The sequence below is a fragment of the Elephas maximus genome, chromosome 6 (assembly GCF_024166365.1).
Source record: "Elephas maximus indicus isolate mEleMax1 chromosome 6, mEleMax1 primary haplotype, whole genome shotgun sequence".
Taxonomy (NCBI): domain Eukaryota; kingdom Metazoa; phylum Chordata; class Mammalia; order Proboscidea; family Elephantidae; genus Elephas; species Elephas maximus.
In genome coordinates this window covers 80577423-80598957 of record NC_064824.1, presented here as the reverse complement: position 1 = coordinate 80598957, position 21535 = coordinate 80577423, and the positions used below count along the sequence as shown (strand labels likewise).

The window sequence follows — 21535 nt, the reverse complement described above, 5'->3', positions numbered from 1 at the left end:
CTTAGGCCCCCAATGCAAGTACCTCTACAGATTGGTAGGTGTCACCCTCCTTAGACCCCTAAGGCAGGAGGCTAGGTGGTCTAGGGGGAGCTTCGGCCCTTAGTTCCCTGTTGTGGGTCAGTTACGGCTCTGTTGAATACGCAGAGATATCAGAGCTGTAGAACTTGTTTTTCCAGTAAATCTGCTAAAAAAAAATGCAGTCAGATCCCTATCAGAAATGCCTTTGCATTATAATAGCCACCTTGTTCCCTGTAGGGATGAAAGCCGAGATATGGATCACGTACGTTTGGCTGGAGCTGCTTCTGTGTTTTTTGTCCAATTTGGGAAGGATTTTTGGTCCCTGGGTTCTTTGTGATTGCTTCTCTCAGGCCAGAAGAATGGGTTAGGAAAAGACCAAAAACAAAAAAGGGGAAAAGAAAAGCCGCGGAGCCGTTCTCCCTCTGGCTCAGGAAATTCCAATGTTAATGAAGCCGCCTGGGAAGGGGAGGGGAGGGTTCAGAAAAACAGGAGAGAGTAGCACCCCGGAATATAGACAAAGTTCCTTATCTTGCTTGGGATGACTATTTTATCTGAGATTTCCTATAGGCATGTTGCCTATGTGTGCTGGCTGGGTAGAGATTGCCCCCGAGGGTCTGGCCCACAGAAGCTGCGGTCATTTCCTCCACTGCCAGTCCAAAGCCCAGCGTCAAGGTTCCCTGGCTGGGATGCTGCACTCTCGGCTCGAAAAACAGTCTCTGCCTCCCGGGGACTTCTCCTCCCGCCAGCTGCGTTGTCGCGCCGCCTACGCGGACCGGCTGGGCCCCCTCCCGGTGTCAGTTCAGGGGGGTAGGGCTGCCCCCCATGTTTGTGCCGTGGCAGGATGCCGTGCTCAGCTCCCCTGGGCCCAGTCCAAAGCCCAGGGCCAAGGTTCCCCACCTGGGATGCTGCACTCCCGGCTCCAAAACCAGTCGCTGGCTCCCGGCGACTTCTCCTCCTGCCAGCCGCATCGTTGCGCTGCCCGCGCGGAACAGCTGGGCCCCCTTTCCGGGGTCAGTTCAGGGGGTAGGGCTGCTCCCCGTGTTTGCGCCATCACAGGATGTTGTGCTCAGCTCCCCCGCGCCCAGTCCTAAGCTCAGCGCCAAGGTTACCTGACTGGGACGCTGGCTCCAGGCTCCGAAAACAGTCGCTGCTTCCCCGTAGTTGTTCGTTCTCTGTCTCTGTCACTCAGGTCAACTCTTTAAATCTGTGTTTGTTGTTCAGGGTTTGTAGATTGTCATGTATGTGATCAATTCACTTGTTTTTCCGAGTCTTTGTTGCAAGAGGGATCCGAGGTAGCGTCTACCTAGTCAGCCATCTTGGCCTCTTACTCTGGTGTATGATTTTTGTAATGTGATGCTGAATTCTATTGGCTAGAATTTTTGCATCTACATTCATGCTATATTAAATGACACAGGACTCATCAAAAGTAGACGGAAGGAACACACTATACCAAATAGAATTGGTCAACATTCAACCATTTCAGGAGGTAGCGTATGATCAGGAACTGATGGCACTGAAGAGGAAGTCCAAGCTGCACTGAAGCCATTGGCAAAAAAAAAAAAAAAAAAAGGCTCCAGGAATTGACAGAATACTAGCTGAGATATTTCAACAAACATATGCAGCACTGGAAGTGCTCACTTGTCTTTTCCAAGAAATTTGGAAGACAGCTACCTGGTCAGCTGACTGGAAGAGAACTGTATTTATGCTTATTCCCAAGAAAGATGATCCCACTGAATGTGGCAATTATTGAACAATATCATTAATATCACACGCAAGTAAAATTTTGCTGAAGATCATTCAAAAGCTGCTGCAGCAATATATCCATAGAGAATGGCCAGAAATTCAAGCCCGATTCAGAAGAGGATGTGGAACCAGGGATATCATTTCTGATGTCAGATGGATCCTGGCTGAAAGCAGAGAATACCAGAAAGATGTTTACCTGTGTTTTATTGACTATGCAAAGGCATTCAACTGTGCGGATCATAACAAATTATGGATAACATTGCTATGAAAGGGAATTCCAGAACATTTGACTGTGCTCATCAGGAACCTGTACATAGGTCAGGAGGCAGTCGTTTGAACAGAACCAGGGGATACAACTGCAAAGTACACATTCTTTTTTAAAGTGCGTGAAACATTCTTCAGAAAACACCATGTCTTAGGCCACAAACCAGCCCGCAACAAAATCCAAAACATTAAGATAACATATTTTCTCTGATCACAATGCCGTCAAAGTAGAAATTAACAACAGGAAGAGGAAGGAATAATTCTTTCGGCAGTCCATGGTATACTCAATATTCTCCTCCAACACTACAATTCAAACACATCAATTCTTATTCGGTCTTCCTTATTCATCCTTTAGGTTTCACATGCATAGGAGGCGATTAAAAATGCCATGGCTTGGGTCAGGCTTACCTTAGTCTTCAAAGTGACACCTTTGCTTTTCAACACTTTAAAGAGGTCTTTTACAGCAGAGTTGCCCAATGCAACGCACTTTTTGATTACTTGACTCCTGCTTCCATGGGCACTGACTGTGGATTCAAGTAAAATGAAATCCTTGGCAACTTCAGTTTTTTCCCTGTTTATCATGATGTTGCTTATTGGTTCAGTTGTGAGGATTTTTTTTTTCTTTATGTTGAGGTGTAATCCATACTGAAAGCTGTGGTCTTTGATCTTCATCCATAAGTGCTTCAAGTTCTCTACACTGTCAGCAAGCAAGGTTGTATCAACTGCATAATGTAGGTTGTTAATGAGCCTTCCTCCAATCCTGATTCCTTGCTCTTCTTCATATAGTCCAGCATCTCGGATTATTTGCTTAGCATACAGATTGAATAGGTATGGTGAAAGACTACAACCCTGACACACACCTTTCCTGACTTTAAACCACACAGTATCCCCTTGTTCTGTTCAAATGAGTGCCTCTTGATCTATGTACAGGTTCCTCATGAGCACAATTTAGTGTTCTGGAATTCCCATTCTTCATAATGTTATCTATAATTTGTTATGATGCGCACAATTGAATACCTTTTCATAGTCAATAAAATAGAGGTTAACATCTTTCTGGTATTCACTGTTCAGACAGAATCCATCTGACAACAGCAATGATATCCCTGGTTCCATGTCCTCTTCTAAATCTGGATTGAATTTCTTGCAGGTCCCTCTTGATATACTGCTGCAGCTACTTTTGAATGATCTTCAGCAAAATTTTACTTGCATATGATGTTAATGGTATTGTGTGATAATTTCTACAGTCAGTAGGGTCACCTTTCTTGGGAATAAGAATAAATATAGATCTCTTCCAGTAATTTGGCCAGGTAGCTGTCTTCCAAATTTCTTTGCATAGATGAGTGAGTGCTTCCAGCGCTCCATCCATTTGTTGAAATATCTCAATTAGTATTGCGACAATTCCTAGAGCCTTGTTTTTCATGAATGCCTTCAGTGCAGCTTGGACTTCTTCCTTCAGTACTGTTGGTTCCTGATCATATGGTACCTTCTAAAATGGTTGAACATCAATCAATTATTTTTAATATAGTGACTCTGTGTATTCCTTCCATCTTCTTTTGATGCTTCCTGAGTTGTTTAATATTTTCCCCATAGAATCCTTCACTATTGCAACTTGAGGCTTGAATTTTTTTCTTCAGTTCTTTCAGTTTGATAAATGCAGAGCATATTCTTCCCTTTTGGTTTTCTATCTCCAGCTCTTTGCACATTTCATACTGTACTTTGTCTTCTTGAGCCACGCTTTGAAATCTTCTGTTCAGTTCATTTACTTCATCATTTCTTCCATTTGCTTTCGCTACTTATCGTTCAAGAGGAAGTTTCAGAGTCTCTTCTGGTATCCATTTTCGTCGTCTCTTTCTTTCCTGTCTTTTTAATGACCTCTTACTTCCTTCGTGTATGATGTTCTTGATGTCATTCCACAACTCACCTGGTCTTCAGTCATTAGTGTTCAACACATCAAATCTATCCTTGAGATGGTCTCTAAATTCAGGTGGGATATACTCAAGGTCATACTTTGGCTCTCGTAGACTTGTTCTAATTTTCTTCAATTTCAACTTGAAGCTGCATACGAGCAACTGATGGTTTGTTCCACGATCGGCCCCTGGCCTTTTTCTGACTGATGATATTGAATTTTTTCATTGTCTTTTCTCACAGATGTAGTCGATTTGATTCTTGCGTATTCCATCAGGCAAGGTCCACATGTGTAGTCACCATTTATGTTGGTGAAAAAATGTATTTGCAGTGAAGAAGTTGTTGGTCTTGTAAAATTTTATAATGCTATCTCTGGCATAATTTCTGTCACCAAGACCATACTTTCCAACTACCAGTCTTTCTTCTTTGTTTCCAAATTTCACAATCCAATCACCAGTAATTATCAATGCATACTGATTGCATGTTTGATCAATTTCAGACTGCAGAAGTTGGTAAAAATCTTGAATTTCTTTAGCCTTAGTGGTTGTTGTATAAATTTGAATAATAGTCATATTAACTGGTCTTCCTTGTAGGCATGTGGATATTATCCTATCACTGACAGCATTGTACTTCAGGATAGATCAGAGATTAGTTTTATTATTTCCCCTCTGTATGTGACTTTTTGTTTTTTCTTGAACTGCTGTCAGGATTCTTTCTTTGTCTTTGGTTTTAGCGAGTGTGGTTATTATATGCCTTGATGATTTTCTTTTGGGGCCTATCCTGTATGGGGTTCTTTGAGCTTCTTGGATGGTCAGCTTTTCATCTTTCATAATGTTAGGGAAGTTTTCTGTCAGCAATTCTTCAATGATCATCTCTGTTTTCCATTTTCTCCCCCTGTTCTGCAACTCTGACCACTTGCACGTTTTTGCTTTTGATTGTATTCCATATCATTCTCAGTGTTTCTTCATTTTTCTTCATTCTTTTCTCTGATTTCTCCTCGAAGTGGTATCCATGTATTTGTCTTCAGTGTCACTGATCCTTTTTTTCCTTGGTTCAAACCTGCTCCTCAAACCTTCTATGACACTGTCATTTCTGAAATTTTGTTGCTTCTCTTTTGGATTTCTAATTGCTGTTTTTGTATGATTTCTAGTTGGGAATTTATTTTGACATTTTGTTCCTGTATTATTTTCCTGAATTCTTCCATTGTTTTGTCTTTTCCGTGATTTTGTCTGTCTCTTCCTTGATTTCATCTATTTTTCTTCATTTTTGTCTGCTTTTTCCTTCAACTCTTGAATAGCTCTGAATATTAGACTTTTGAATTCTCTATCAAGTAGTTCAAGTGCCTTTTCTTCTACTAGAAGGTCATCTGCTTTATTTTGAATGCCTACTGGAACCATTCCATTCTATTTTTTATGTTTTGATATTTTCTGCTGTCTTTGGGACATTCAGTAGTTATGTTCTTCTTTTACTGATTGTAGGTTTGTTTGTTTCATCCTGCTTTCTTGTTTTATTTGGTTATATCTTAGTAGACCAACTGGGCATTCTTTGTTGTTTGATCATGTCTGAGAACAAAAGAAAAGTTCTACTCTGTCCTGTAGGGTCGCTATGAGTTGGAATCGAATCAGCTCGATGGCAGCGGGTTGGAGAACAATACTTCTCACCTCCTTGCATAATGGGCAGAGCTTCTCAGTTAGCTGTGGTGCAGCAGGGCAGATCCAGCCGAAAAGGAGGGGCTGGGATGTGTCATTTGTGGCATGTACTGGGAATGACAGGGCAGGCATAGGGGTCAGTAAAGGGCAGGTTCTGGTAGACCATGCTTGTGCTTTACTGGGATGCAAAGTTCAGTGCACAGTGCAGATAGGCAGGAGAGAGGAGGAAAGTTGTGATGTGTGGTGCTAATGAGTGTGGGAATGAAGAGAAAGAGGAGAGAGAAACAGGAGTCAAAAAAAAAAAAGTGCTTAAGGAACCTGCTGTTGAGGTGGCATATACCTGGTAAAGCTGTGTGCCAGTGGCTTTCTAGCTAAGTTTTGTGTCAAGAAGGAACAGATACAGCACCTGCAGCTAGGTGGACAGAAGAAAGGAAATGAGAGAGAGATAAACTAGATTTAAAAAAAAGAGAGAGAGGCACACGTGGTTAGGTGATGGGGGGAAAGGAATGGAAAGAATATAGAGACAAGAAACCGAGAAAGAAAAGGAAAAAAAAAAAAGTTGCCAGGTGATTAGAAAGAAGGAAAGGAAATGAGGTAGAGAGAGACAAGAAACCAAGAAAAAACAAGAATAAGGAAAAAAATATGGCCCAAGGGAGCCCAGCAGAAGTGGGTCCCCAGCTGAGTGGCACTGCACAGCCTGTCCAGAAGAGGCAGAGATGGCACTCATACCAGGCCTTCAGGAGAAGGATAAGGAAGGAAGGTACAGAGAGACAAGAAACTGAAAATAAAAAAGAAAGAAAAAGAAAAATACCCTAAGGAAGACCACCAGAAATCAGCCCCCAGTCAAGTGCTACTGCACAGCCTTTCAGGAAGGAGCAGAGATGGCACACAGTGCCAGGTGTTCTGGAGATAGGTAAGGGAGGATGCTAGAGAGAGACAAGAAATTGAGAAAAGAAAAAGAAGAGAGAAAGAAAAATAATGCTCCAAGGGAGCCCACTGGTGTTGTGGTGCAGACTGGGGAACTGGCTCCCCAGCAGTGTGGCACTGCACAGCCCATCTAGAAGGAGGAGAGATGGCACACGACACCAGGTATTCAGGAGAAAAGAAGGGAAGGATGGTAGAGAGACAAGAAATTGAGAAAAGAAAAAAAAACTCCCAAAAGAGCCTACTGGCTCGGTGGCGTGTGCCAGGGAAGTGGCTCCAAAGCTGCTAGGCACTGTGCAGCTCATCTAGAAGGGGTGGAGATGGCACACGATGCCAGGTATCTGTGAGACAGCAGAAGGAAAGTAGAGACAGACGAGAAACTGAGAAATGAAGAAAAACAAAAATGAAAAAAAAAAAAAAAATGCCCCCAGGGATTCCACTGACATGGTGGCACAGACCAGGGAAGTGGTTCTTCAAATGAGCAGCACTTCACAGCCTGTCAAGAAGGAGTGAGAATGGCACACAGAGCCAGGTGTTTGAGAGAAAGGAAGGGAAGGAGATGAGAGAGAAGAAACCAAAAGAAGCTGAAAAAAAGCAACAAACTGCTACAAAAAAATGTCCCTGAAGGAGCCAGCCAGTGTGGGCAGGGCAAGTCCAAGCAAGTAGTCAATGTCTCCCTGGCTAAGCAACCCCGGCCCTCCAGGAGGTGGCAGAGGCCAAGCAGGGAAAAGAAAGGTGGGGGGTGGGAAAACGTGTTTCACTGGTTACTGGGTGCTGTGTCTCTTGCTGGGAGCTCTGTGAAGCTGCTTTCCCGTACTCCCTGTCTGCAGTTCTCAGTGGCCAAGGAGTCCAAGATGGTGAATCCATGCTGTGTTAGCTGATAGAGGACCTCCACTGTATATCTCTCCTCGATCTCTGTTCTCTGTCTGTTTCTTATTCCATTCGGTGCTTGGTTGAGCTCTTTATCTCTTTATTTGATGCTTAGGGTTGTAGGACTGATGTTTGTCTCTGTTTTACTTAGTTTTTCTAGTCTTTGCTGTGGAGGAATGGTGTGGTGCTTCTGTCTATAGTGCCACGTTAGCTCTGCCTATATCGTAAGTCTTTTTTATCTTCATATATACATGTGTGGTTTTGTAACTCTAGCACTTGTCATGTTTATTTTTTCATAAGTAAGATGTTTTGTAAATGCGTTTATGCTTTTTTAATAGCATGAAAAATAAATATGGGCAAATGACTGACCTCTTGCGTGTTTATAGGAAATGGCAGTATATGTAGTCAGTCATGTTAAAGAAAAAAGAAGATTTACTCTTTTGTGTGTTATCTTTTGAACCTCTTTTTTGTAGCATTATGTACTTTGGATGGGTCTCCAATTTTTGCCCCTTTCTTAATTTCTGCCCTCTGGAGACCATAGGTGACATTAGCACACACTATTATCTCTGGCTACGTTTCCTCCTTCAAATCATAATCCTCAAACCTCACTCTGTGCAAAGAAACTTGCAAAGTGAACAAAACTCAAAGGTCAAAGCTACAGTGTGCCAAAAATAGGTCCAAGGTATTTAGTTGGTGCACCAAGAAGGAAGTAACCAACTCAAACTACAGGCAGAGCTGCCCTATGTACTTCCTGGCGAAGCTCCAGAGCTTTCTGAAGCTGTTTGGTATTTGCGGGGAACCTATTACACTACCTTCCTGGTTTAGACGTTTAGGAAGTTGTTGATCAATGGGGCTGACCATCCTTAAAAACATTTTCTTAGGTCCCTTGTTCATCGCAGGTGTCATTACTTGTTAGTCCAGTTAAACCACTTGGAGCTTATACAGAAGAGCCTTTTTTCTTCCCCACACATTGTGGTGATTTCCTTGGTGAGCAGTGCTAACCCCAAGGTTGCATTTGTGTTTAACTGGAGGTGTTTCTCTTCCAGTTACACTGACTCAGTCACTTGAAATGAGGTTTCAAAATAATCCATTTATTTTCCTGTCAAGGTTATTATCCTATCAACATTCTCGTTCTGTCTTATTCATAACCCTGGAAAATGTTGAGACAGAAAGATAGTAGCCTAGCAAGGGCAGTTCTTACAGTTCTTAAAGTAACTTTGTAAGAGCTTCCCAGAAAGACAGAGGAGGAAATTTTGGCATTCCTGATACAAATCATATTCTAATATAGTTATTTCAACATATGTTTGCATGAATCCTGTAGTGTCAACTCACATATACTGAAGAGCCAATATAAAAAAGGACCCTGATTCAAATAGACTGAAGAATTTTTGTTTTGTTCTTATTTCCTTTGATGGATTATTGGTAGAAAATTACTATACCAAAATAGCATGTTAATCAATATTTGTCATCTTTATTTTATTCTATTTTTACAAATTTTTTTCATCTGTGATAGTGATATCGAATGACTATCTTTTAGAGTACTTAAAGTATTGTTTTTCTATAATTTAAAGGTACTAATCAAATGAAATCGCATACACAAAAGCATTTTGTAAACTCCAAGTCCTTATTCAAATAGTACGTACTATCTGTACTATATATACAAGATTATTAAATATCAGACTATTATAACTTCATCCCTCTTTTTTCTTTCCACTTATTCTTTCCTTTAACAGCAGTAGACATCTGTTTATTAACTCTTTTTCCTATCTTATCTCAGGTTTATTCATAATATTAGAATAGTTTATCAATGATCCAATCTCAAGAAAATGTCATCATGTTTAGTAAAGAGTCAGTGAAAATGAAGGAAACCCTCAATGAGATGGATTGGCAGGGTAGCTGCAACAACAGCCTAAAACATACCAACGATCGTGAAGATGGCACAGGACTGGGCAATGTTTCTTTCTGTTATACATAAGGTTGCCATGAGTAGGAGCCCACTCAATGGCAATTAACAACAATGGACATATTAATGATATTAACACCTGATATCTCCTGACGGGTTATCATTGTACTTAAATGTGTGGGAAGCTTCAAATGTTGAAGTGCATTAGACCTTGCCTTCAGAAGAGAATCAATCTGAGAAATTAAGAGCTTTCTAAATGTTAACAAAATCTATTTTCAAATAGCTCTTAGATCAGACAGTGATTTACTGTATTTTAAATCCCGTTGCAACGCTTTGTGTTGTTGCTAGTATTAGTTTTTCTTCACTTCTTCTAAAGCTTAACTTGTCTGAATTTTTGTAGGAGACTGCTGGATACCGATGATGAGCTCTCTGACATTGAGTCTGATTCAGTCCCATTGGAAGTCCGGGACTGGTTGGCTTCTACCTTTACACGGAAAATGGGGATGACAAAAAGGAAACCCGAGGAAAAACCAAAATTTCGGAGCATTGTGCATGCTGTTCAAGCTGGAATTTTTGTGGAAAGGTAAGTGAAATTGTTGATGTCTTAAGACAATACATTTTGAAAGGCAGCAAATAAACTAACTATATTTTATTTATTGAGGAAAACTGCAATGATAAATATATCTAGAGTGAACAGGTTTAGGACTTCTTGATAAGCTTACCTATAACAAAAAATGGAAACCCTGGTGGCGTAGTGGTTAAGTGCTACGGCTGCTAACCAGCAGGTCAGCAGTTCAAATCCTCCAGGCGCTCCTTGGAAACTCTATGGGGCAGTTCTACTCTTTCCTATAGGGTCACTATGAGTCGGAATCGATTCGATGGCACTGGGTTTGGTTTGTTTTTTTATAACAAAAATGCCTTGTCCTAGATTGATTATTCTTTTTTTTTTTTAATTGACATAAAAACTGAAAGCAAAAGCCTTTTGAATGAGCATTCTTCTCAAATGAACCATTGTAAATAACTGTTTAAAAATAATTTGAATGCATTCATCTGGTACATAATTTTATCTGAATAAAAGGTAACGACTCATAAAATACTGGGAATCCTTCACTGGATGCTAACCTACACACAGAAATGAAGCGGGCCTTTTTCTCATCTGAAAAGAAAAGATCACTCTCTTCCTATCCCCCAGCAAATCTCTCTCGTGTCTACTTTTGAAGAAATTTCCAAGAAATTTATGTCAATGAAGCAAGGAATACTGATAGCTCCTAGAAGCACCCAGTCAAAGCACCAGAGTTTCTGTGCATAAAAGTCATGTTAATATGACCCAATTTTGCATTTTTTTTTTTTTTTTTTTTTAGCCCTTAAGAACATGATACATCTTTCAATCTAGGAAACAGGATGTTTCGACCTAAAACTACAAAAAGACCTGAAATAATCATGTTATATCTGGCTATGTTGAAACATCGGTATTAGAAATCCTTCATATCAAAAGTGATTATATTATATGAAGTTATATACAAAAAATTACTTCAATATTTGAAAACTAATGAAATTGGAATATGGAGAAATGACTTCCATCAATGTATGTAAAATTAGATTTAATGGCAGCCACATGATTTTTCATACTCATATCTTTAATCATTACTTTTAATAAACATTATAAACTTTAATTTCTCTCTGCTAAAGGAATAATGGGAAGCACATTTGGGTTTCTAAAAAGGTACCTGAGAATACATTGCAAGAAGTAGTTTATACCATTTAAAGATGTGTTATAACCGTAGCATACACAGCTTCAGTTTGTGTCTGTGTATTACCCCAAACAACATCCATTCAGTGATTATTCAAATTATTTTGAGTATTATCTAATTGGCTTAGATAAAATAATCCTCATATTAAACAATCTGATGATTTTGGTGATGTAACACTGCCCCCCTTAGCACATTAATTGGGGCCCAACTTTGCTAGGTAGGGGGAGGGTAGGCTAGAAGTCTGCAATAGGCAGGCAGGACAAGGTAGAATAGACGTGAAAGAATATCTATAACCATGTTTCTATTTTTATAAAACATTTAGGTAAGAGTATGACAGTTACTGCTTTTCTATAACATAAAATTGAAAATATCCAAATTGTAACTCAGAAAGTCAGTGAGAGTATCACAGATAATGTTTGATTTGCTGAGGGAGAGTATTTTTGTCTTTTTGTTTGTTAAGAAAATATTACAGAATTTGAAAAACTTCAAAGAATTGCAAACTATGGATGTAATCCAACTTCTGTTTCTATTCCATAAGAGATGAAGAATTCTGAAAAATATATTAGTGTGTTAAATTTCCATTTTTTTATATCCTACTTGAAGCAAATTTTGTATAATAGTCTATAGAAATATTAAAATATACTTTAGCTAAATTAACGCAAAGTCTTAAAAAAAGTAAATGTGCTAGTCACGTATGAAAATGAAATCTTTTTATTATTTGTGAGTCCTAACTGGTAAGCACATAGAAATAGCAGGATATGTTTATCCTGAATTTTTAAAACTAATCATCTTCAACCCTGAAAGTTAGGAAATCACCTTGAGTTCTCCCTCAAGTATCCCCTCCGTTGGTTCTGTGCCTCAGCAAGTCCTGGTGATTGTCTTACCCAGTTGTATCCTGAATCCAGGCACTGCTTCATCTCCACTCCTGCCACCCCAGTCTGAACCTCCATTATTTACCATTGGAAATATTACAGTAGCCTTCTAGGGATTTTCTCCTCTCCCTCACTTTCCTTCTCCAAAGAAGTCATTCTGCAGTGATATTGTAAAATATAAATTAGTTGTTGTCACTCCTAAGCTTAAAACCATATGATAGTTTCCAATTTCACTTTATATTAAAGTAAACTTTGTGTCATGGCCTTGCATGATTAGGCTTCTTTTCCCTCTCAGCCTCATCTAATGCTTCTCACATCCCTGACTGAACTCCACCTACACCAGCCTGATTCAAAACACTATTCTCTTTGCCATATCATACTTCCTGTCTAGGCCACGGAGTGCAGCTGACTCAATGTTATTTCATTTTTAAAATATCTCATTCTGTGAACGTCACCAAACTCTTCCCTGCTTTTGGGCCATCACTCCTGCTGTTTCCTCTTTCAGGAATGATTCGCTCCACCCTTCAGCTTTGATGGCCGTTTTTATCCTTCCAGGGCCTTCCCTGACCATTTTGTACGCTGTCTGTCATTATTTCTTCACCCAGCCAGTGGTTTACCTCACAGCACTTATTCTTGATTGTAATCATACATCGTTTCTTATTTGTTGTCTCTCTTCACCACTGGAATAAGTCCCATGAAAGCAGTGACTGTATTTCCCTTTTTCTCCACTAGTCTGTTGCCTAGCACAGGAACTGGCACAGGAGAGTGTTTTGTAAAGTTTTAAAATTATATTTTGTAATTACAGTAAAAACTTCCAAAAATAACCCACCACATTTCCAGTTGGACTTTAACCACCTGTCCAAAAAAATCAAACTCACTGCTGTCAAGTCGATTCCGACTCATGGCAACCCTATAGGACAGAGTAAAACTGCCCCATAAGGGTTTCCAAGGAGCAGCTGGTGGATTTGAACTGCTGACCTTTTGATTAGGAGCCAAGCTCTTAATCACTATATCGCCAGGGCTCTTAACTACCTGTAGGAGACCAAAAATTCATTATTTTTTTTCAGAAACGTATAATACATCCACTATTTTCTAAAATGTGTTGTTGTTGTTGTAGTTGTGTTCCATTGAGTTGATTCTAACTCCTGGTGATCCCATGTGACAGAATAGAGCTGCCCTATAGGATTTTCTTGGCTGTAATCTTTACAGGAGCAGATTGTCAGGTCTTTCACCCATGGAGCTGCTGGAGTGCAAGGGCCCCTTTTCCTAAAGTGTGAGGTTTAAGTTAAGATTTCTCTTAGTGTCATCCTCACTCCAGGATGAGTCATCCTCATTTCCCATCCTAATGTTCTATTTCTGGTTATAGGAATAGAAATTTCTGAACCAACTCCAATTCTAAGAAATTCAGTATCACCAGAGTTCTAAGTGAGCCTTGGGAGCCCTAGAGAATGAAGGAATTGGCACCAGTGGTGTGCTGAGAATAGTAACAAAAACAATAATAACGGATTTCGTTAATTAAGTACTTATTATATTCCAGGAATTTATATCATTTACTCTTCACAAAAAAATTATAGATATAATTATCCCCGTGTTACAGAAGCATGACATTAAATAGCTTTCCAAAGGTCACATGGCTGGTGAGTGACTAACCTGTGATTCAAAACATAAGTTCCCACATCCATACTGCTATATCATACTGCAAAACGAGCCTGACTGCACAGTGTTTAAGTACTCAGCTGCTAATAAAAATATTGGGAGTTCAAACATACCAGCTGCTCCATAGGAGAAAAATGTAGCAGTCCGACTGCATAAAGATTACACCTTAGAAATCCTATGGGACAGTTCTACTCTGTCCTGTAGGGCCACTATAAATCAGAATAGACTCAATGGCAAACCACAACAATGTCATACTGCTTTTCTGTACCATGCAGGCAAACTGAATTTACTTAATTTTTAAAATATCACATTTCTGATTGATTTTTGTATTTACCCTTTTCCTCCTGTGACTCTTTCATTTTCCCTGCACCTCTATTTTTTGTAATAATGACTAGAAAAATAGATAAAAAGACCATTTGTTCCCTCCAAAACAAAAATCTAAGTATCATTGTTAACAGGATTTACTTTCCAAATCTTTTGTAGTATGATTAGTAGTTTTCTTGCCCTGAAAGGTTAGAATAATCAATGGCATAATTAATATCATAAGTATTTTTATTTGTAAACTGCTCTGAAATATTCCAATAGAGGTAGAGGATAAGGATAATATTTTTAGTTATATCTAATCACTCACATCTAAAAATGATTTAAAACCAAAGATCCCATTGCTTTCGAGTCAATTCCAACTCAAAGCAACCCTATAGGACAGAGTAGAACTGCCCCACAGGGTTTCCAAGGAGGACCTGGTAGATTCCAACCGGCAACCTTTTGGTTAGCAGTCTGAGCTCTTAACCACTGCGCCATCAGAACTCCAAAAATGATTTAAGGTCATTTAAAATAAACGTAAAATGGAAAGATGAAAATAAAGATACAGTAACAACAGCCTTATAATAAAATAGGGAAGCGCTTTATCTAGAAAGCCTAGAGATATAATTAAATAGAATATTTTAATTCTGAGCTTCTAACATGTTAACATTAAAAAGAAAAACATGATGAATTACTTGGATTTCATTATCTTAAAAGAAAAAAGCTTTCACCTAGAAAATGAGAAATATGTGTCATGTTTTTTTAATATAAGGAACATTGACTCAAAACAATCGATATCTTCCATAGTGGGTTTGTAAAAGATACGGAATATTTTCCACATGACTGTTCTTGATATAGTAAAGACCCTAATACAAATTATGATAAATTATGGTTAAGTCCAGGCATTTTGAGGAGAGAAGTCACAGCAATAGAGTTTAGGAATGCAGGTTGTTATGGACTAACTTGATATAAAAATTAAGGGACGTGATTACTAACCAGTTGAATTCTCTCCTTCCAGGACTTTGTGGATGAACTATGCGTCTTTCAGAGTCCTGAATAGAAACCTTTTGCTGCTTCAACCCATTAGGGGAATCAGATTGATTCTGTTCTCTCACGAACCTATGGAGGGATTTCTTATATTCGGTTTATGCCATCTTGGTTGACTATCTGAAGATGGAGAAATCAAATGAATTATTTATTAATATAGTTGTTTTTGTTATTGATGTTATTATCCAAATGTACTTTGTTTTCTTTCTGAATAATCTTTGTTAATCTTAAATGACAATTTGAACAAACCTAAGCAATCTTCGTCAAAACATAAAAAAAAAAAACTCCCTAAATTTTGATGACCCTATATATTCCCTCCTATAGTTTCCATTTTGTCAAAAAAATTATATCAAAAATATTATAATGACATTCATCTTCCAGACTAAACATTTTGGTGCATAAAGGGATACAAAACAAGAATGCTGTACTGTAGTAAATACTATGGCATGTTAGAAAGTGTTATTGCATGTGCAAAATACAGTCCGTCTTTTTAAAAATCTGAGTGGAGGGAAGTATAGTTCTACATAGAAACTAAAATCATATTCGCATTGGTTGTGAGAAGACAAAATCCTATTAAAATCAGCCATATTATAGATTATGGCCTTAGTTGTCATTGTTGCTATAAACAAAATTTGTAACTAATCCTAAAAGGTAAACAAGCCAAGAGCCATTTTTTCCTTATATTTAACAAATAGCTGAAAACTTTGAGTAAATGATTTCTATGTATACACTTATTTTTATCTTTTTTAGGATGTACAGAAAGACCTCTTCAGTGATTGGTTTGTCGTATCCAGCAGCTGTTATAGTAACATTAAAGGTGAAATAATTTCAATTATTTTAGCTTTTTAAATAGACATCATTTAAAAAAATCTTAAAATGGGTGGAAGAGAATAAGAATAGTTCTTTGTTGTAGTCTACATATTTGAACGTAAAAAATATTTTAACCATTTGCAACATGTCACATGTTTAAAATCATAACTCATTGTACACATAAAGGAGGATTTATTTACACTAACCAATTATATCAGTGCCTGTATGTGTGTGTGTGTATAATATTTTTCCCCTATGTTTTACTCTTATTTAGATGGATCTTGAATTCAGCTCTGAGATGGTACTTGTGCTTGTCCAGATATACATATTCTCACATATATACGTGTGTATATATATATATATACCCATATATGTGTATGTATGTTTGTATGTATAGAATGGGAGGGTTAAATGTTAGATGTTTTAGTCAAATATCTTTAAAAGACAAAACTGATAATGAATAAAATTGTTTTATAATGAGTAAAATTGTCCAGAATTTTAGGCCTGAGAAAATATAGAAATAAGATAAATTTAAGAAAGGAAAGAAAAGAGAATTCTTCTCTCTTGCCTCTGGCTTCTACTGTGGCTGCCTTAATCTAAGAAGTCAAATAGCTACATTATATGTTTTAGAAATAACTGGAGTCTAAACTCGGAAGTGATGAAAGTTGTTTGCTCAATTATTTTCTCCACTTTGTGTGTGTGTCGTTACCAGGTATTATTTCTACAGAGCCAGCTATTTCTAGGCTTATCATTCTAAATCCTTATTTCTTTCTATCACTTAATTTGGATGAAGGAATATAACTTTATCTGTTATAACAGCTTCATAATGGTTTTCCTGTGTTAACTACGAACAAAAAATGCTGGCAACAGGAGATCCTGGGTTGCTTTATTTCTGATTTATTATACTCCTTTTCTAGTTTAAATTTGTATTACTCTCTTCTTCTTTTTTTTTCTGTTTTGAACATCTTCTTTGCATTTGTTTATCCTCTGTTGCATATTAGGTATTACTCAATAATTTTAAAGCATAGTTCATTTTTTCTTAGATGCTTTTTAATATTTAGGTTTCTAAGATTATAATAACGACAAATACCTGGCTGAAATGTCACATTACAGGAAACTAGTTACTCATTGGTTCTTGAGGGGTTTCTCCCTCCCTACTATTAAAGAAAACAAAAATCCTCATAACTGGACCAATAAACAATAGCATAAGTGGAGAAAAGATTGAAGTTGTCAAGGATCTTATTTTACTTGCATCCACAATCAACACCCATAGATGCAGCAGTCAAGAAATCAAATGACATATTGCATTGGGCAAATCTGCTGCAAAAGAAGACCTTGTTTAAGTGTTGAAAAGCAAAGATGTCACTTTGAGGACTAAGGTGTGTTTGACCCAAGTCATGGTGTTTTCAATCACCTCATATGCAAGCGAAAGCTGGACAAGGAATAAGGAAGACTGAAGAAGACTTGATGCCTTTGAATTATGGTATTGGTAAAAAAAAATACTGAATATACCATGGACTGTCAGAACAAAAAAGTCTGTCTTGGAAGAAATACAACCAGAGTGGTCCTTGGAAGTGAGGATGGTGAGACTTCATCTCATGTACTTTCAACATGTCAGGAGGGACCTGTCTCTGGAGAAAGACATCATGCTTGGCAATGCAGAGGGTTAGTGAAAAAGAGAAACACCCTCAATGAGATGGATTGACATAGTAGCTGCTATGATGGGCTCAAATATAACAATGATTGTGAGCATGGCGCAAGACTGGGCAGTGTTTTGTTATGTCATACATGGGGCCACTATGAGTTGGAACTGACTCAACAACACCTAACAACAACAATTATTTTCTCAACTATGAGCAAGAACATTTTTATTTTGTTTTATGAACCTTTGCTTAAACATCAACTAACAAAATATTTCACTATGAAAGAATTTGATAATTTTTCTGAAATGTGATATAGTAAAAACACATGAACTAAAAGGACAAAGGAGGAAGCATCACTGAGAAAATAATATTTTTGATTAAATAATAATTCTTATTTCCTGGAATACTTCCTTGTCTCTTTTGTGTCCTCAATCTGACAATGTAAAAGTCAAACATCTGCAGTAGTTTACAAATGTAAATAATCATTTTTTTGTAAAAATACCCAAGAAATGGAGAGCTAACCTTTTACCCAGTGAGAAATCTCTAGCTGGAATGGTAAATAGTAGCATGTAGCAGTCGGAAGTAATTCTTGGAATTTGATAAAAGATTGTTGGCCTCCTTTGAGCTTTACTGAGGGTAAAATGCCTTCTAGCAGAACTTCTATAGATTTTTAATTCCCAAGCAGATAAAGCAAGTGCTTGTTGATCAAATTAGGGTTAAATGCAAGGACTATAACAAAGGCACACAAATAAAACAAAAAATATTTCACTTGGTGTGTCCAAGTAATTAAAATGACATTTGACGCTCTTACTAATTTTCAAAAGAAGTATTTTTAAAAGTGACTGAATACATTTATCAGCTGTTCAGTTTCATTTCAACACATTACAGCATGTATAATTGGCCTCTATAAAAATATGTTATGTCAAGTGGATGAAATTCTAAAGAATGCCTACTCAAATTCAAAATTAATGCATAGCTTTAAAGATGCCAACTTCTCAATTCTTAACCTGCTGTGTGTATAACACTAGACCTTCTTTGCTAACACTTTCTGATAATTATTAGACCTGACTCTTGACCGTATTCAGATTTTTAAGATTTCACCGATTTATTTAGTGTTGGAACTCAAACTGTATATCAAAACCTGCTTCATGTATAATACTGACGTCACTTGCTACAAGTCCATTTTTGTGGACTCCTCTGCAAGATTTCCCCCTAAAATTACTTTAAGCAATATCATCAGGTAGCTGCAGTGTTTTCATAGCTCTATCCACTGCCCTTTCTCTTACCTCTTGGGGAAAATTTCTTAGGATACTTGGACATTTTCCAAAGGTCTTGCATTCTTCCCTAGGGAAATGCCTGAAACACCAAAATTCTTATCCTTTTCTTGGATCAAAACACCCTCTTCCTCTTCTCATCAGTTGTCCCCAGAGGAAAGTATAAATGAGTTAGCCAAGGTTAGAGTAATAGTGGTATACTCTACCTCTGGAGGGTGTTTACATTTCAAAAGAGGACCTAATTTATCAAAGCTTTAAACAAATGACTAACTCTTAAGGTGGAACTTTAAGTAATATAGTAGGTGGGTGGGTGGGAGAGAGATATTGGGGCTATCTTCTCTCCTTCAATTCACATCACCCACATAACTGGCAATTCTAACTTAAAATGAGGCTCACTGTGGAAAATGACCAATGACGTGGATTTGGAGAGAGATGAAGGATGAGGGCAGTATTATATTGTTATTAGGTTTATTACATCAGTTTTATAACCTTGAGATTGAGGTGAAGATCTTGGTGCTGTGGTCAGTATTATGGCCTCATTTTGTGGCACCATGGATAAAAACTGACCCTGTCATATCAGACTCTACTGTAAATATAATTTGACCTGCTGAATGGAAATCTGACCTCCTGTGTGTACAGTGCCTGATCTTCCCAAGAGTTTTTTATAGAGAGAAACAGAGCTAAATGATATTGTCACCTAAAACATTTACTTTTTTTCTACAGGATGTTGATAAATGGTCTTTTGATGTATTTGCCCTAAATGACGCAAGTGGAGAACACAGTTTGAAGTTTATGATGTATGAACTGTTTACCAGATATGATCTTATCAACCGTTTCAAGGTCAGAAGCCTGGAACAAAAGTGCAGTGCTCTTAAAATTGATTATCTGAATAAGAATGAAAATGCAAAATGTAGAGTTATTAATCAGTTCATTTTAGAATGCTTGTAGTTGGCAGGCCACAGAACCAAGGGGGAAAGTTTATCATGTGACATAGCCAGTCTCCCCAACTCACAGACATAGATACCAAGAGACCATTACAGCCTCATTCCAACAAGATACCAACCTCCCCCGAATCAGTCACAGAACACTCGGTAGAGATAGGAAACTATGTCTTAAAGAAACATGATCTTTGGTGTTCCTAAAACAGAATGAAGCTTTATTGGTATCCTTGCTTAAATTAAAATATAGGGGCTTCTAATTAACTTCTTTTGGAGCCACCTAAGCAACAGATTTGATTCAGACTTCTGAGCTGTCTACAACCTACAACTTTTATCATTAATTATGAAATCATGGGATTTTTAGAGATTGAAGGTACTGGAAGGTATCATCTATTTTTAACCTCCTTGTATTACAGATAGAATAAACTAGATGTTGCCAATTATAATAGAAAATTTTTACTCTTGTGAGAACTAGACTTCTTACTTGATTCTGGAAGATATAAAAAATTTAAAGACTACACTATGAGTAAGACGACTGTTTCATTTATATTAATTAAACACTTGGGGTTACAATCCTTCTCAGGTCATCAGGGAAGTTGATTGAAACCTAACATGCTAATGAAGTGGTTTTTTAGAACAATCCATATTTAACTTAATGAAACTACTGCCCACATCTGCACTTATTAATGTGTCCCACCTCAAACACTGTTGGGTTTCTGTTAATTTAGTGCTACTCTTTTGGTCAAAATATAATCATAATTATTACTTTCCACAGATTCCTGTTCCTAGCCTAATATCCTATGCAGAAGCTTTAGAAGTTGGTTACAGCAAGTACAAAAATCCATATCACAATTTAATTCACGCAGCTGATGTCACTCAAACTGTGCATTACATAATGCTTCATACAGGTATCATGGTAAGAAAGTCTTTGTAACTGAAGTTTGTTAGGTTGGAAACCTTGTATTCCTCTGAACTTCCCACTGTCTCTTCAATAAAAGTGTTGTTAGTAATAATCTTTTGAAATTTTAAGGGTTAATTAGTTATTGATAATATAAGTTATTTCTAATATTTCAGTGTAAGTAAGACACCCAGGGGCAGATCAAAACATATTATAAATTTTCCAACATTGGGAATATAGAACATTTTTTTTGCTAATTCTTTTTCCCATAGGAATCAGCCACAAAAAAGTAATTTAGAGAAATAGTCCTCAGAATAATCTTAGAGTGCTCTTCTCTCACTCATCCTATCGCTCAAGCTGACCTTAGTAGTGCTTTTTTCTTTTACTTGCATTGTTAATCACAATCAAATTCTAATATGGCTATTAGGAAGTTATTCATTTGAGTTTTTCCAAATTCCTCTTCCCCTTCTTTGCATCTGATTGAATCAATGAATTAGTGACTAAATTATCCAGCAATGCAAACCCTGGGATAACAATGAGTATATGACAGGGATTTTGAAACTGTCTGGAATTTCTATAGTGTCTCAGGGCTTAGGATGTCTGCTAGAACGTAAAAGAGGAGGAGCAGCCCTTCTTCTAAAGGTTCCAGACTGTGAGATGGGTTCAAGGTAGGGTGGACCATATGAGATTCTCAAATCCCAGTGCCTTCTTGACTCCTTATGTGTCAACCCAGGCTAAGACAATGCCATAAAATAAATTGAAGTGGAATGTTCCACCAAACCCCAAAATATGTGTTTTCTGCTTGTTCAGATTTCAGAAATCATACCTCTTCTATTGGGAAGGGCCATTGGCACTCAGATCTAGTGAAGTAGCACTGTTTGAGGCTCAGGGACCCTCAAAACTCCATCATTCTGTACCAGAAACCCTGTATTCCTATCCAAGCAAAGCCCTCTCCAGAGCATCAAGTCCTGAAGATTTCAAAAGCTTAAAACAGGTGTATAATTCTTCAAATTCTTTATATACAGGAAAATTTCATCATTATTTAATTTTCCCATGTGTTGTTTACT

General features: G+C 37.7%; 1 protein-coding gene across 5 annotated transcripts in view; it reads left to right on the top strand.

Moving 5' to 3' along the window:
* PDE1A (phosphodiesterase 1A) overlaps positions 1-21535 on the top strand; it is a 300656-nt gene that overhangs the window by 207302 nt on the left and 71819 nt on the right. For all 5 annotated transcript variants that reach the window (XR_007517882.1, XM_049887595.1, XM_049887593.1 and 2 more), the window contains exons 3-6: positions 9677-9859; positions 15656-15722; positions 19356-19472; positions 20346-20486. Coding sequence is in view for 4 of the 5 variants with exons in the window: in XM_049887595.1 (XP_049743552.1) it covers positions 9677-9859; positions 15656-15722; positions 19356-19472; positions 20346-20486 (508 nt within the window). In the remaining variant the exon portion in view is untranslated. The remainder of the gene's footprint in view (positions 1-9676; positions 9860-15655; positions 15723-19355; positions 19473-20345; positions 20487-21535) is intronic.